Source organism: Pseudoliparis swirei, chromosome 15 (genome assembly GCF_029220125.1).
Source record: "Pseudoliparis swirei isolate HS2019 ecotype Mariana Trench chromosome 15, NWPU_hadal_v1, whole genome shotgun sequence".
NCBI classification, from domain to species: Eukaryota; Metazoa; Chordata; class Actinopteri; order Perciformes; family Liparidae; genus Pseudoliparis; species Pseudoliparis swirei.
In genome coordinates this window covers 20,634,699-20,652,362 of record NC_079402.1, presented here as the reverse complement: position 1 = coordinate 20,652,362, position 17,664 = coordinate 20,634,699, and the positions used below count along the sequence as shown (strand labels likewise).

The following is a 17,664-nucleotide window of genomic DNA, read 5'->3' as shown; positions in this document are numbered from 1 at the left end:
GTTAGTTGCATATCAGCAAATCACCTATTCTCAAAGGTTAGTCCAAACTTTAACACCTTCTCATCGGTTCAAAGTCCCGCTAGAACAATGAGGGGTCGAATGTCACTGAACCCCGGATCAAAACGTCATTTCCGGCCAAGTCACTAAACAAGTATTTTCACAATAAAAGTCCCGTCTTGTTATTGTCTGCATTAAAGTAACTTCACGGGCTTCAACCGGCTCCAACAGTTCTGAAATACTAAACTAACATTCACTCCATGTACGTACATAACATTACTTCTTTCCATTGACATATACATCGAGTAAACATTACCCCTATGCTTCACAACACACCAACAACAATATCAATATTCTCCCTAATATTTCCTATTACAATATCTTTCTATATGTATTGATTTAAAGCATAAGACTCCCTCTGTACATGTGCAATATCAAAATAAACTATTACAAGCTAACAGGTCCCTTTGCTGCTGGATGAATCAATAGCATGCTTTCTACCGTTGACACAAGTTCATGCAATCATCCAATTGCTCTCGAGTACTCGAGTGACTCCGAGCAATAACAAGCATCCTATTAAGAGAAAGTGATTTCAAGTCAGAGATCTAGATTTATTATCTACTGTACATTTACTCAAGCACTCTACTGAATTGAAATACCTTAATTATTAGTATGTCCACTACTTGTTCTACTCTACTGCATTTCAGAGGCAAAATGTGTATTTTTTACTCCATAGATCTGACAGTTATATTTACTAGTTGCTTGTATTGTGACCTATTGGAGGAAAGCAGATATCGAACTGGACCCCTTCATGTTTCAGATATCTGAGTTTTGATGTCCTATAATTTATTTGTAAAATGTTCCAATATTTTAAAAAAACAATCATTACCTTTTTTTTAATGCATCCAATTTTCCATGACATTAACATGCCTGTTAATCATCCCATAACCTTTTAGAAGGGCACAACCCTGGGGTTGATTCCCACAGGGCTAAGCAACCTCACTGTAGATGTATACAGTACCTCCTCCACCACTCATAATGACAACGACATCAGTAGAATACTTTTTGTATTTTGAATTAAGATCTTTAATAATATCTCTACGCGTGTCCCTTTCTTATGTGCGTTATAATACAGACATGTGTATTGATTGTGAATAGCTGAATGTAGTTTATAGTTCAACACAAATAAGAAACCAGGTGTGTGTGCCGTGTTCTTAGCTGCAGGGTCGAGTGTTTTCATGTGTTGCTCCATCAATCTGCACATAACGCAAAGCAGCGTGTTCTCTCCTCACACCTCTGCGGTGCGTTCATGCGGCGATGACCACGTCCCGGATGGTGTTCATCTGCATTTTTATGGAATTTTAATTGAATAAAATAGTAATATGAATGATCTTTAATGTCTGTATTTGTATGTATGCTGTTAAAAAAAAGATGTGTAAATTGTCTGGGCAAATTAAGAATTTTAATTTTGTTGAATGAACTTTAACATTGCAAGTAAGATGAACTTCCCTAAAAAGTAACCTGGCTGCCTTAAAAAGATAAGTTGATTCAACAAGATGCTGAGTAGTCAACTTGTATTACTGTATTGGCCCTACTAAAAAAAACCTGTTGCAGGGTTCGTACAGTACGTTCATGGAAAACCTGGAAAAGTCATGGCATTTTAAAATGGTAATTTCCAGGCCTGGAGAAGTCATGGAAAAAACTAAAATCATAAAAGTTTTGGAAAAGTCATGGAAATTTGTTAAAATTACATGTTCATATATGCCGAGTTTGAAATATTTAATATTTTTAAAAGAAAGACGCTCAAAATATAAGCCAGCGATAGCTCTCAATACGCAACATTTTCTACAGTTTTCATGTTTATACTGAGATTTTAGTTTGGTCATGGAAATTTGGTTTAAAGTCCTGGAAAAGTCCTGGAAATCCATTGGTCAAAATGTGTAAGAACCCTGCTGTTGAATAAAAAATAAAGTTTCAAGTTGATCGGACTATTTTTTGTATCTTTCCCGTTGTCAGCCCAACTATGTTATTTTAGTTGCATTAACTCTAATTGAAGTTCAGACAACTTAAGTTTCTTAGCTTGTCTAACTCAATATTTTAAGGCAGCCAGGTTACTCATTATTTTAAGTTGGACTAGCATTTTTTTTTTTTACAGTCAGTGCGGTTACATGATGGTATAATTCGAATCTTGCTTTAGTCGGACTATGCTATCTTTTGGGGGATCTGCTGTTATCCCAATATACATGGCAGTGAGTCATTCGAATCATTGGCCCAAAGCATGTCATATCCGATACGATAGGTGGCGCTGTTTTCATTACAACTCGTGGTGATACAGCCATTTCCGCTTGACCTCTTCACCACCACCAACAACAACATCAACATTTCGAGAAAGAACCATGAACTTTAGTATGTTCAACTCCTTCAATACATTAAGCATAAATTCTGTCTGCTCTTCGGTCCAGAAATGTGTGGTGGCTCTTGTGTTCTCCATAGCGTTGTTTGCAGCGCCGCTCCCATAACGCTGCACGACGCTGCCAGAGGGCACCAAGTCCTGAGGGGGCTCCACAAAATAGGCAACTAATAAAATCCTCAGTTATAATAATTAGAATGCCGATATTATTTCAGTCTAGAAATATTAGGTGCCTTTTAGGCATGTATATCACAAAACAGGCAGAACAAGAGATATATTTAATCGCTCAGCACCCCCGTTAACACTTCTCGGGTCGCATCGCTCTGCCGTGATGCGCGCCGACACATCCGCGCACACAGACCCGATCTCAGGGGGCATCATGAGGAGTTATGCTTAGGGCACCAACATGGTTAGCAGCGGGACTGGTTATTTGTTTGTTTTCTGCCGGCCAGGTTGCCGGCAGTGACAATTTATCGTCTCTTTCGACTTCCGGGTCACGACATGGGAGGGAGGGAGGGAGGGAGGAGGGCGGCGGGATCTCGAGCATGCGCAAAGACGCAAAGTCCAGTTCCGAATCGAATTCAGAGTTACATGCCGCGAGAGTCGAATTATCAACTGGATCGGACCGAGCTATCCAGGGGTGTTAATCGGACCGAAGTCGGACCGCACATAGTCCGACTAAGGTGTTTACATGAAACGGATAATTCGATTTCAGTCCGACTAAGCCAATAATTCGATTGCATGTAAACGCACTGAGTGTGTCTCTCTGCAGAACGAGTAAATTATCTTTAGTAGAACGCAAGTGACGGCGGCGCTGATGGTATTAACGTTCACATTCTGCGTCTGCGCCCTTTTCATCTGTATGGTAATCTGCACTGCAAATGCTGGGATGATTTCCCTCTCATGTCCCTCTGCGCTCTTGTTCTCTGCTCTCACCCTTTGTCCTCCTCTGTGTCCTCCGTGTTCCCGCCACACAGAGATCTGTCTGCTCACCAAGGGCAGACGAACGGCGAGCGTGCGCGCCGACACCTACTGCCGACTCTTCTCCCTCTCCGTTGATCATTTCAACGAGGTGCTGGAGGAGTACCCCATGATGCGGCGCGCTTTTGAAACGGTCGCCATCGACCGATTGGACCGCATCGGTAAGACCCGCCTACATCTAATCCCTGTCCCGTCCGATTGGTCGAATCTCTTGCCTGTCATCGTGCCTTGTCGTCTCGTCTTTATCAGTATTTGTTTGCCTTCTTTCTTCATCAGAGCATTGTCACTGCCATCTTGTGCTGCATGACCTGTATGCTATCTTGTTTGAGTTGTGTTGTCGTTGTTGTTGTTGTGATTGTTTTTTTACTTCCGTCTCTTTCTTTGTCTTAAATAACATTAAAGAGATTTTTTTTATTTTTTTATCCAGCATTAATCCTTCTAAAGAACCAAAATTGAGTTTTGTGGTTGGATTAACTGGAAGGCAGTGCATGTCGCTGTCCGGGAGGGAGTCACCTCGCCCCCTCGTTGGCTTGGTGTTGCCCCCCCCCCCCCACTGGATGTCAGCGAGTGGATGGAAGCTAACCTCACATGCATGTGTGTCTAGCCGTCTTTCCACTCATCTGCACTCCTGGGTATGAGCAGCGCACCCCGCCCCATATCAGAGTGTCCAAATCAACCGGACCCTGGACAAATAAACAGCGAGCAGGGCCAGGTGGCATCAGGGATTCATTCAGCTCCTCGTCGACAATGCCTCATTGAACTCTGTGTCTGATTGGTAGAAGAACCTGGCCTTGGCAGAGTACAGTTGAACTAGAATAAGTGATAACGGTTCCAGTTTAAAAAGGGGCACATGTATGGAACACAAACAGGGCAATAATTGGTTGCATTGACCCTTATGTCTTCCCACTCCTTATTCAGACGTGTTGAGTCTGCTCTAATGCTTCCATTGGAACTGAGACACACGCGTAGAGGACCATGTCAAAGGGTTGTCTACAACGGAAGTAGAAGAACGTATGTCTTTGTCTTCGCTTATGTTTCGCTGCATTAGAAAGATGTATTTTCTGAAATATTATTTTTCTCCTATGTTACTTTTGACAGACGGATAAGTTGACGATAGTCAAACGGCACATTTCGGTGTCACTTTTCAGCGATGAGAAGGATTTAAAGAGTCAACTCTGAAGCTTATTTGTTATTATCGTGTCAATATATCAGATGGTACTACACATATTTTAAGATCTGGTACCCAACCCTTGTTTATTGGAAAAATAGAATGACAATATGTCAACACCTTAAAAAGGCAGGTGTGAATAGCAGGTGTTTCATTAAATCTTATGATGGTTTTCTTTGTAGTTGAGGCGCGACAGTAGAGTCTGTACCTTACCGCTGCAATGTGTGTGGCGAGCCTACTGTGTGCTATGAATATCTGACATTTGGGTACAACTTTGACTAGTGTTTGTCTACCTGTTTCAACGAAAAGATAAACCTAATATTTATATTGCAGGTGCTCTCTAAGTAAATCTATATTAGCTCGCAAGGCAACAGGTTACTGGTGATGAATAAAATTAAGTTTTTAATATGGTGTACAATGCCTCGTTCCACCTTCCTCCTTTGGAAGATAACGATATAAAAAATGCATAATGGATTTTTTTCGGCTGATATTATTAATTTTGCAGGAAATAAACCACTTTTTAAATGATGTGATTGCTGCTATGCGGAGAACCAGAGCAGCTCATCATCACACCTGATCAAAGAAACAACACACTGCTATGCCTGCCGCCGACGCTAGAGGCCATCGTGTTTGATGCGTTGCTTCTGCTATTCACCAGAAAACAAAAAGCACCTGAATGCAACACTCGAGTGGAATTTGAATAACGACAGTGAGCCAATGTCGTCTCCTATCAGGGGTTAAAGCTTGCAGTCTGTACCTATACTTCTCTATCTGTTATTGTTGTTTTCCTTTGTCATGGCTTTGTATTTGTGTATCATTTTGCCGGACACAGGCACGTCAATATTGAATTGCTTTGCAACCCTAGTGTTGACTCAACATTGAAATACTGTAGTGTCAGGCAAGTCAGCAACAAGCAATGAGCAACAGATTATGAACAAGACGCTCAGAGCCAATCGGAAAACACCGTGACTGTTGAGACAACCTTTTCTCCTCAGAATTACGTTCCTATAGAATCTGTTTTTAGGGGGAAACGTGACGGTGCCTGGATGACTGGATTATATCAAAAATATCTGACAAAATTTACACGAAACAAATCGGCTAAATGGTCACCATCAGTGTTTATCCTGCAATATCTGCTCGACAACTGATGCAAATAAAAACGACTTGGATGTATTGTGGTCATTTTTGTATTTTTAAAACAACAAGCTGGATTTGTAGTTTACTACGGGACACAAACCTCCATCTGGAGCTTTGTGTGCTTTAATCCATCCAGAAGCCAACAGCCATACTTCCCCTATGTCCTCCTCTCCTCCTCTCATTGTAACAGCAGGACCTCATTGTGAAGACGCTGCATTTGAACGTAGTTCACAGGAGACAAGGTTGCATAATTATTTGGGCTATATCGTAAAATAAAATAAAAATCTTCATTTGCCGTGTAGTGCCGTTTGGCCTCAACAGTCCTTTTCTACATTTGCCCTTTTTATGACCATCTGAGTTAGCTTCACACCAAATGTTACAAAATAAAAGCTGCCCGCTCTGACTGCCACTTCTCAGAGTGATATAGATTCGACCCGTCCGTTCAGACTAACCATGAAGGGGGTTTTGTCTCATACGAGGGAAGATACTCTGTCATGATCCGTGCTGGTTGTATCGTTTCAACATATGAACTGCATTTGGTGACATGCTTGTCTTGCTCTAAAAAGGAAAGAAGAAAAGTAACTATGCTTTGAAACCAATAACGTGTTGCACATTTGACATTATCTTTTATCTATCTAAAAATTATTTGACCAGGAGTCCGTCTTGAGACGAGCACATCTCGTTTTCAAGAGTGTCCTGGCCGACGGGTAGGCATCAGGTAAACACTTTATTCCAATTCCAACATCCGAACAGGGACAAAGTGACCGATATAGACTTGCTAAATGGATCCGGTCTCAAATTCATCCTCCAAGAGTCTGACCTCTTGCTGGAGGTCACATTAACTGTTTCGTTCCTGCATCAGTGACGCATAAGTCAAATCACCCACACCAGTCCTGCAGATGTTTTGATGGACACATTCAAAATGTCAACAACTAAGACAATCAATGAAACAAAAGAGAAATCATTCGGTGTTACATGCCATGTTTATTTCGTCACAGATTTTCACAGAATAACTAACTGGGTTATGAACACATGCTCAGCTCTATTGGTGTGACATTTGCATTTATTCTTTGAACCTTTAGTTCAAAGTCGATTCACAAACAAAACCATGTCCGCAGATTAGTAAAAACTTTACTAATGCGTCGCCTCACACACCTTTTGTTACATGCAGAAATTCCATTTCATTATTTATTCATGTTTTCACCTCTAGAATAAAACATTTTGTTTCTGATTGTCTGGCTTGAAATATGAATTATGTCTTTTGTGTAAATCATTTGGGGGAAAATTTAAACTTTTCTGACACTAAACAAAGGAACGTTTCAAACTGTATTCGGACACCGCGACAGTGATGTCGTGTTGACTGCATGTGGAGGACAACGGTGTATTTATTCCATCAAATCACACACATTTACAACATGTATCCTCTCTAAAATATGCTCTCTCGATAACCATCAAGAAAAACAAACTGAAGTCATTTCCTTCAGTGACGCAGTGAAGAACAATTTATCACAAGCTATTGATGAAATTATTTAAAATTGCATTAAGAGTCAGAATGAAACATGTGTCTTGAATGCATCTCCAAATTTGTGTATTTAATTTTGTTTACAACGACAGCCTCCACTGGTTATATGATGTTTGTGGACATTATATTGTTTGTGTTTTGCTTGTTTTTAACCTGTCTGTTTGCCGTGTTAGTTGGCTTTTAGACAATTTTACACATTTATGTTTTTGACATCAGATATGGGTTAGTTACTGTATATTATAATGTGTTAAGATCATATGGATTAGTTTGAGTATTGAACTAATCTCACTGGTTCCAAAAGAAGATTTAATAACACAATACTGAACTTAAATGGTGACTTGACCCATAGCTGATACATTTTCTGTTCAATTCAAAGTTGTTTATGTAAACAAATGAAACGTTTCTTTACCCATGAGTGGTGTTAATGTGTTGTTTTTGTTTTTGTTTGTTTGTTTTCATTTTGATTTCCAAAGATTCCATTTTTGGTTCATATCTTCTGCTCGTGTTTTCAAATAGATCAGGTAAAACTGGCATTTACTGAAAGCTGAAAAAGGAGAAAAATATATAGTACACGTTTAAAGTGTCTTTTTATGATGAGATGTATCTGTAGAAATTGTAAAAACTATTTTAACAGTCAGAGCAGACCAGTTTCTATAAGAATGAGGTGTTTATTAGGTACCACTTAAACTCAGGTATTACTATAAGTCTGTGTTTATATAGTCCATAAAGGGACTCAATGGAATATATAACCACTAAAATGTCTGCAGCCTGGCAGCTGGTTAGTTCGTCTAGTTCTTCAGCTCACAGCTGCTAAAAAATAAAATGCATAAGAGTTTACCAAACTTATAACTTACAAATACGTATAAACCGATTCTACCAAAACACAATAGGCTTCCTCAGCCACTCAATTCTCTCGGTTGCTATAGCTACAATATTGCGTAAAATAGATGTGACATTACACGTCATTTTGCGACTTACAATTAATTATGTCACATTCATACACTGTAGACGCAGCTACAGGGAGCAACTCGGGGTTACGTGTCTTGCTCAAGGGCACATCGACTAGGGCGGGGATCGAACCTCCAACCCCCAGATTGAAAGACGGACCTGCTACCCCCTGACCCACAGTCGCCAACATTAAATAATGTTCTTCTTAAAATAACTGACTTGGCTATTGTTTGACGAGTGTCCATTTATCTTGTGCACACCTTTTTAACTGAAAGAGAAGAGGATAACATTTTTAAAGAGAGATTAAGGGAGGAGAGAAATGAGAAGAAAAAGTGAAGAGATACGTGATGCTCGTTGCCCTGAAAGCCTAAAGGTGCGTTCACAACAAAAGCGGATTTTTTTCCGCGTGACCGAATCCCATGAAAAGTCAACGTACAGCGTGTGGCTGCGATAGACGCAATATTTTGGGGCGTTTGGGGCGACGCGTTTACAGCGGCGCGTTTTTCAGCGGCACAATTTTCGCCCCGAGTTGAAATATTTCAACTTTGAGGCGTCATCTCGCAACTCGGGCCAATCGGCTCTTGAGTTCCGCTCTCGTAGCGCTGGAAGCGGAAGTCTTTCAGACGTAACAGTAACTTCATCGGTGAAAGTGACCGAGCTGTGTGAGCCTACGGGTGATGTCATCAACCCGAACACGAGGGCGTTAGATGTTCCGATGTGTGTGGGACGTCCTCGACAAGTATAAAGCAGAACTAGTGGTGAGTTATTCCGTGGTGGATGAAGGAAATGATAACGGTCTTTACGGAGACGAGACACAGAGATAAGCCCCGCCCCTCGCGGAGCGTCTCGACGCTCACGGCGTGAACACGGCAAACGGTCGTGCGAGTAAACTCCCGCGTTTTGGGCGACGCGAACAATCGCTTTGCTTTTGGCGTGAACGCACCTTTACGGGAGCCCTTTCGTCTAACCACCAGCAAACATTCAGATCTCCACAGGTTCTTTTCTTCCAGGGATAATAAACACGCGATGTTCTTCCAATCTTCGGCGTTTAGCCCCGTCGCCTTTAAACAAGCAATGACGGGAGCCTCGTAAGCGAAGGCGTCTCGTCGTAGCCTTCGACCCGACCCATACTGACCGCTGAACGGCTGCACAACACAACATCAATCCTGTCTGATAGCCCGGCGCGTGGCTCGTTGGCAGCCTTGAGCGGGGAAAGCCGTCCGGAAAATGCCGCTCAACCGTAAAAACTCGGTGGAGAAATGTTCTGGCCCTCAAGGACGGGCCGAACGATTGATCGAGTGCGGCCGAAGCCTTCGGAGCGCTAAAAGTCAGCTCTGTCTTCTTTACCGACAACGAGCGCTCCGCGGCTCGCCCGTACACGAGGGCGACGGTAATTACAGGAAACACATCCTCGAAATACATTTGGACATTCAAAGTAAATATGATAAATCTGTATCAGTATTATTATCATCATGTGGCAATTCTTTCTACAAAAGACGAGTTTCAAGACATCCTTCATGCTTTACCATTTTACCACAGTTTTACAGATCAGAAATAAAGTCCTGTGTTAACCCTCCTGTCACCTTTAGGGTCAATTTGACCCCATTCAATGTTTAATGTCGGTGTTCTTTCGGGTCAATTTGACCCCAGGCTGTTTTTCACTGTGTCAAACATATAAGAAATATCAACTTTTTTATATATTTAAAGGGCTATTTAGGTAGTCAACAAACAAACATAAAGTACCTCACACTTAAACTTGGGAAACAATATTAATTCTAATAATTTTCTGGAGGTTTTAATTGCTGGGGTCAAATTGACCCCGAGGGTAAAATATGTCAGTACATATAAAGGTAACAGGAGGGTTAAACATTGAATGGGGTCAAATTGACCCTAAGGCAACAGGAGGGTTAAGGGAAATATTTTATTATAATTTAATTTTGCATACTAACGTATCAAATATGTCTTTAAAATGTTTTATTTTATTCAATAACATGTATCTAAATCTTCAGTCGATTCCATGCAGGTGACATTTTAAAGATAACATGACATTCTGTGGTGAGATGAGTAAAGTTTAGTTTTCCATAAATGTATTTCATGTATAATATATATTCACAATCTGTGGTCGTAGTGTGTTAGGAATAGATCTTTGTCGCTTCGTTTTTCTTGTCACCTTGTTTATACTTTTTAAAAACATTGTAAAGGTTATTCTAATCGTCCTCGTGGTGTGTTTTAGCAGAGCTGTTGTCGTGATTTGAATATAACGTTGCTTTAAATATTCTCAGTTTAGACTTTGTCTTTGCTCCAGCAAAATCGTGTCCAGTCCCGTGACGTTTGGTCCAAGTCATCAGTATTCTTCTGTGTTCCATCGTCCACATCAGCACCGTCACAGTCCATGCTACCATGTCACACTTTCTTTGTCTCCTTATGTGTCTTCCACTCCTCTCAAACTGTATCTCTGCCACAATCATTACCATCCAGTGGCCGTCACACTTTAAATTGAATGCGGGAAAAGTTAGTGGACGTGAAAAGATGCAGCTTGTAAGATTGAAAGAGTTGAAAGTAGTCGTGGTTCCATGCATGTAGAGGACAAGGCGTCTCTATTGAAGACAACAACAACAAAAAAGAAGCCAAAATGCCAAAGCGTACAAGCTGCATCTTTTGTTCCGACCGTCCTGAATCGTGCCCTCTTCCTGTGGTTCAGGGCAACCGGAGTGTGCCACTACTGTCTGTGTTCACCTCTCCTGACTGCACCCCAACAGGCAAGAAGAACTCCTTGCTGCTGCAGAAGTTTCAGAAGGATCTGAACGCCGGCGTTTTCAACACGCAGGAGAACGAGATCTTGAAGCAGATCATTCGCCAGGACAGGGAGATGGTGACGATGGTGGACCGCAAGCAGTCGGTCGGCGGGATGAACTCGACGCCGATGTCCGGAAACTCCATCGTTAACTCGCCAGCCCAGCCTCCCTTCCCCGGTGCCTTCGGCAGCAGTCAGCTCCAGCAGTCCTCTGTTCCCCTGACCTACAGTGCTTCAGCTATTGCCAATGCCTCTGCTGCCCGCATGCTGCCCGCCGCGGCGCAAGGGTTTTACCCCGTTCCCAGTCTTTCCCACAGCAGCCTGAATTCCTCCTCGGTCAACGTGCAGACCCCGCTCCAGCAGCAGGGCGCCGTCATGTCGCCGTGCTCCTTCACGGCCGCCGTGCCCAGTCCCCCCGTGCAGACCCCTCTGGCTAACCGGAGCTTCCAGTACGGCTCGCGCACGGCCTCCCAGCTGTCGCTCGTCCAGCAGCCCGTCGGTCAGCCGTCCCTCTCCGCGCAGCAGCTCGCCCAGCTGCCCGCCGCGTTGGCCGCGTTGGCCGCGGAGGTGGCCTCCTCCTCCTCCTCCTCCTCCTCCACGCAGCAGCCGTCACCTCTGCAGCAGCGGGTGCCTTCTCCTCAGCGGGGAGACGTCCACAAGAGCACACAGGCTGTGCAGTCGGGCAGCTTGAGTCGAGATGTCAGACATTTATCGGCCTCCCAGCCGTCGTTGCCGCACGACGCATCTCCGGCGCCCCGAGTGCACCCCGCCTCAGGAGACTCTCTGGCCTCCATCGTGCCACCGGCGGCGGTGGCGGCGGCGATCCAGGGGATGAGTCTGCAGGGTGGCCTCCGCACCACGGTGCCCCAGCGAGTCAATTTATTCCGGCAGATGTCGTCAGGAGCTTTGTCTCCGGTGCGCTCGGCCGCGGCGGCGGCGGCAGCGACGGCGGCGGCGGTGGCAGCGGCAGCATCGTCATCCTCAACCCAGCACAGGGAATCCCCCGGATCGAGGAGAGATTCTGTCCTGAGCAGTACAGAGACCGAGCAAGACAAAATGCGTTTCGCATCAAATTTATGATCCCATTTTCCCTTCTCATTTTTTAAAGTTTCAATTCATTTTTAAAAATGGAGATACGACAAAAGAGATACAGATTTGGAACTTCAACGTTTTTGTTTCTCTCCAATGTTCTTCTAAGATAACCTCATAGAAACCCTGTACATACGATCCCTTCTATTATATTTTAGACACATTGTCTCCCTTAACTTAAGAATGTATATTATACAGATACATTTCTTTTCTTTGATGCCATATATATATATATATATACATATGTATGTGTGTATACATATATGTGTATATATATGTTTATATATATATATGTATATATATATATATATATAACGGTGTGTGTATGGGTGTGTGAGAGTGTGCGTGCATGTGACTGTGTGTAAAATCCAACTAGAATATTTGGCAATGGCAATTTAAAAGCTGTAGTATAAACATGAGTCTTCCTTTCTGAGAAATATAAAGAATTATATACAATGTATGAAGTTTATTTTATTTTATTTATTTTATTTTAATTTTTAAACTGGAATGCATTGTGAATTCTGACGACTTTTTCTTTCTCTCTTTTTTGTTGTTGTTTTTTTACCATTGAGGAAGAGAAGATGTATCTTTTCCTAGCAGCTTTAGGCACCACTGTGGAACAATACATGCAAGCAACTCTGACAAATAATCTCAAAAAGCACACACTCATGAAATGAATCTCATCCATGTTTCCTGAACCCTCATTTCAGAAACCGACACAAGATACGGAACTAAGTGTTATGTTGCCGTCGGCGACACAAATACGGCTCGCGTACAGACCATGACAGTGTTATGGGTCCAAAGGGAATAGATCATAGAAATGCTGCTTTCTTTGTTTATTTTCGAGGAGAATGGAGTGTGGAGAAAGACATGGATGGAAGCTATTGTTTTCTATTTCTAATTTCAGATGGCTGAGATGTTACGTAATGTTGCTTAAAAATTCTGTGTATATTTATAATATTTATAAACTAAAGATTATCACCATTATGCAATAGACTGTGACATAAAGATTACCTATATGTGTGCTGTAAATAGTTTTGTAGAACTAGTATTTACAGATACTGTGTGGTGCATTCTCTATCATAACAATGTCTTACTTCTATCAGGAACCTGGATATCATCTATACGCAAAAAAAAAAGTTTAGTGACAAAATACGTATGTTTCATAAGAGATGAACAAACCTTAATGCAAAAGCTAGCATGACTTGATGCTGATTGGAGGAAGGAGGTTTTCTCTGTCTGTATTCTATTCCTAGCTCTCGTATGGTGTATGATTTCACTTCTAGTGAACATATATTTACCTACAATACACAACTTCTTATTGAAAGTAAATGTGTCTTTTCTAATCGCCTCGTTTCCCCAAAAACTGCAGAAGATCATTTTAAGAATGATTATTATACTACGGCCAGACTGATCATTTTATGAAATGTATTGCTCGGGAGACGGAAATGAGGTTTTGTTTTATTCATCCCACTTTTTTTAAATTTATTTAATCTGTTTCTTGAGTACAACTGTACCGTACGCTGTCGTCACACACTACCTGCAGTTGAAGAGCCTGGCGGTATGTTTTAGGTTAAAGACGTCAGCTCCAGTCACTGGAGTGTGAAGGGGAGACATTCAGAGAAAGGAAATGCTGGTTTGCATTAAGGTTTCTGTCTCATGTAAATCCATTATGTGGGCTTAGGTACTCTGAACTGAGGCCGAGAAGCAAGGTCAAGCCGGAATATTGTGACTCCATCAAAGAGGATAAGAGCGATTTCAGAAATCCTATCTTGCAATAATACAAGTAGTTGATGACTCGACTAAATTAGGCTTACGGGCCATTTCCCCGCACGCGCATTAGATTGCCCTTTTGTGCACGCGGCCGCCCTGCGCTCTCCAAACGACGAGTGAAATGTGCATTCGTAAATTATTCCGCCGTGGGTCGTGCGAGATCGCTATTTAGAGTCACGGTTGCCAAACAATCCCGTGAGTTCAAAGTGACTAAGCCCCTTTTCCGAGATGCCGTTTAACAAACAACAAAAAACAAAAACAAAAAAAGAAGATTAGTCGACTCCGCTCCAGATTGTGTCGATAGTGTACCAATGCAGTCAACCCACCAATGTCATGAAAGCATGCACTGTCACAAATACTTTAAAAAAAAGATACTATCTCAAAAATGTTGACGTTTAAATGTAATGTTCTGTTCTGTTCATTGTCTGTCTGCCTAGACGTCGTCTGTGTCTGTGAACAGGAGCATTGGCTGTGTCTACTACCGGACACTTTACGAAGTGCACTGCAATCCAGAGCACTGACATCTGCAGTGCACTGCGTGGCTGATGAGTGCTGTATCAAATGGAACACTTCCGTTAACCACTTGGCGGGAGTGACGGACGCAAATCTGTTCACGGCACCCGCGAAATTAAGCCGGGAGTGACGTACGCAAATCTGCTTGCGATACCCGCAAAACTTAAAGTGACAATATGAATGCACTTCTTGCCCTCTTTGTGTCCCTTGTTTACCTTTCTCCACCCCATGTGGAAACTGCGATACCTCCACATGGGGAGGTATCGCAGTGTGGCGCCCTAAGCACTGAAAGTCAGTGCTCCAAGTGCTCAAGTGTCCGGTAGTAGACACAGCCAAGGACTTTTCACACGGACATTCTTAAGTATTTGTGCCTAAACTATAGCCATGTTCCATCCTTTTGGTTTACGAGCGTGAGCGCGGTGCGTGCGGGGGGGAGGAGGAGGAGGAGGGGGGGGGCACCTCTGCTGCACATCACTGCGCGTTCATTCCTACTATACTCTCTGTGTTCTGTGTCAGTGTTTTTAGATGGGAAAGGAGTCAGCGACGACGGCCAAATGTCTCCCTTTATCCAATCGGTACCTTTTACTTACAGTGTGAACTCCTTAGAGGCAAGTTATTATTTTGTTTCTAACATTCTCGGTCAAGCTATATAGAATATTTAAAGAGGACGTGTACAGTTAATAAGAAGAAGAAGAAGAAGAAAGTGCAGTCTTTCGCAGTAATATCACGCTCAACGAGACATTGTACAAATTTGGAGCACCTTTATACTTTTCTTTGTCGCGAGGCACTGACGTTTGGGTTGAATACTGACGTGTGGAAGGAAACCGGCCAAAGCGAAACATTCTAAGTCGTTGTCTTTGTTTTGAATTGCACTTTCTCATTTGCTAATAACAAAAGGTAGACATTCTTTCAGCTGGGTTAGGTGTGGAGCGAGTCAGTGAGGGAGCAGTGTGCTGCCCTCGAGGTTCTGAATGAGGGGGGAACGTGTTCTACATACAACAGAAAGCGCTTAATCGTGAATATGCCATAGTCTATAGGAACTCACAGTCAAGATGGATAGCAGCACTGTTGCTTTGTGCTGTTTTTGATACTTGCCTTTGGAAGGGAGAGCTTCCCATCTATGTGCTTTTTTCACTATACCAATCACCGCTAACATACCGGAACGGGAATTAATGGTGACGTACAACGCAAACTAACAAGCTTACATCTTAGCAGGATAGAGACTCTCAACAAACCAGCACATATATTTGTATATTTCTTTTTAGTTTGTTTGTTTTTGAGAAAAATAAAAGGAGAGATGCAAAAAGGAACTGAGACTAACAATGCCCAGAGAGGACAAACCGAATGTGGATTTGGTTTTGATGGCCACAGGTTTCATATGTTTACTGATGATATGCGCAGTGGAGAGAGAGTGGGGTCCTCTTCGACCCCACTCGCGTGGTCATTGTTCAGCTCATTATGTAATCCAAGGCTTAGACAAAAAGAAATATCAGTTGGTTACTTGACACAGATGAAAGAAAGATTAAATGTAAACTTTCTTACAACAATATGCAGACAAACAGTGTTTGTCAAAAAATCTTTTTGATTTTTTTGTTTTGTTTATTTTGTTTGTAAATAATAAACCTTTAAAATATAGAAAATAAAAGACATATTGTCATTTAAAAGAAACGTGTGTGTGTGTCATTCTATTGTTGAACCGTTGAACTTTTTTGATTATTTACAATTTGTTTGAGGGAGGAAGTGGAGAAGACTTCCGAGATGAAGCGAGGCTGGAGAGGATCTTAGAATAATCAGGAATATACTGTATATCAGTGGTGACAGGCGAGGAGATGCAGGATTTATATTCATTAAAATCCAGTTAGAATTTAAGGTCACTTCAAGTCGTCATAGTCGTCATACAAAAGACAGTTTTTTCACAAAAGAGACGGCAAAATAAATGTTATTGGCACTTTTTATTATTAACAGACCGTAAAAAAATATAAATTGTTCATGTTCAATAAAGATGCCAGTATTAGTCGATTAATCAATTATTCTATTTTGATAATAAAATAATTGTTTTTGTCCTTTTCTGCCCATTTCCAGCTTTATCTGGATTTGATGATTTATTTCCTAAATGTCCAACGCTATGACGCTCTGTAGCTTTTTTTAACGCTTTAAATGAAACTCATTCATGAACTCGAGGTTGTCAGTTTCTTCTCTCCCAATCTGAAATTGAGCACAGCTCAAAATGCGAAGGTGGTTTGTGGTTACCCTTTGAAAGCCGGACTCCCCGGGGGTTTCACCAGGGTGACGCATGCTTCAGTTCATCTGTAGTTCTGTTATCAGAGCTGCCTTCAATTAGGCTTTTTCCACTTCATTAAATGTGAGTAATTGCATTAATTGAAATGCATTTTTCAGCTTGTGTGATGTGACTTAAGATGACAATCAAAGTGTGTTTACTAAAGCCATCATCACAGGAGCATCACTAATGACCCCTCAAAGTCATGTCATATGAACAGAGTCCATTCACATGGCACTTTCCATCTTCAGCTGTTGGAGTTTCCTCGGTTATCAACCTCGACTGAAATATGAAACTTTATGGAAATCACACTTCATGGGTGCTTGTATTTAACCCTCCTGTTACCTTCACATTTACTAACATATTTTACCCTCGGGGTCAATTTGACCCCAGCAATTAAAACCTCCAGAAAATTATTAGAATTAATATTGTTTCCCAAGTTTAAGTGTGAGGTACTTTATGTTTGTTTGTTGACTACCTAAATAGCCCTTTAAATATATAAAAAAGTTGATATTTCTTATATGTTTGACACAGTGAAAAACAGCCTGGGGTCAAATTGACCCAAAAGAACACCGACGTTAAACATTGAATGGGGTCAAATTGACCCTAAAGGTAACAGGAGGGTTAAGTATGTAAAAAGATGGTCTGATGGGATTTTTTTAACATCTCTGTAAAAGGATGTGGACTTAAATCTAAATCTGTGTTCCCATTCTGCGAGTTAGAGTGCGCTCCAGGAACAAAGCACGAGCATTCATCTTCCATTCAGCCGGTAAAACTGTTCAACTTCTGTATAATTATGGAGATAGTCAGGCTTAATGGCACGAATTAATGGCCTGATTAGCATGCTTAAATGCTGCTAATGGAACCTCAGCCGACATCATTCCTCCCTTGAAAAAATAAAATTACAAAATTAAAAACCTGACCCAAAGTCACAGAACATTTGTTTTTGTGGCACGATGGTCTACAGAGAACCTGCGTTGTGTTTTACATCGCCCATACCCATTTTAAAGGGTACATATCATGAGGAATAATCACTTTTTCAGTGCTTGTGCTC

The 17,664-nt window shown here is 41.8% G+C and overlaps 1 protein-coding gene across 1 annotated transcript in view; it reads left to right on the top strand.

Annotated features, from left to right (window-relative positions):
• LOC130204900 (potassium/sodium hyperpolarization-activated cyclic nucleotide-gated channel 1) overlaps positions 1-16,000 on the top strand; it is an 82,536-nt gene extending 66,536 nt beyond the window's left edge. Inside the window, exons 7-8 of the mRNA XM_056431893.1 lie at positions 3,385-3,549; positions 10,923-16,000. Of these exons, the coding sequence (XP_056287868.1) occupies positions 3,385-3,549; positions 10,923-12,037 (1,280 nt within the window). The 3' untranslated portion in view covers positions 12,038-16,000. The remainder of the gene's footprint in view (positions 1-3,384; positions 3,550-10,922) is intronic.
• The last annotated feature ends 1,664 nt before the right edge of the window (positions 16,001-17,664 follow it).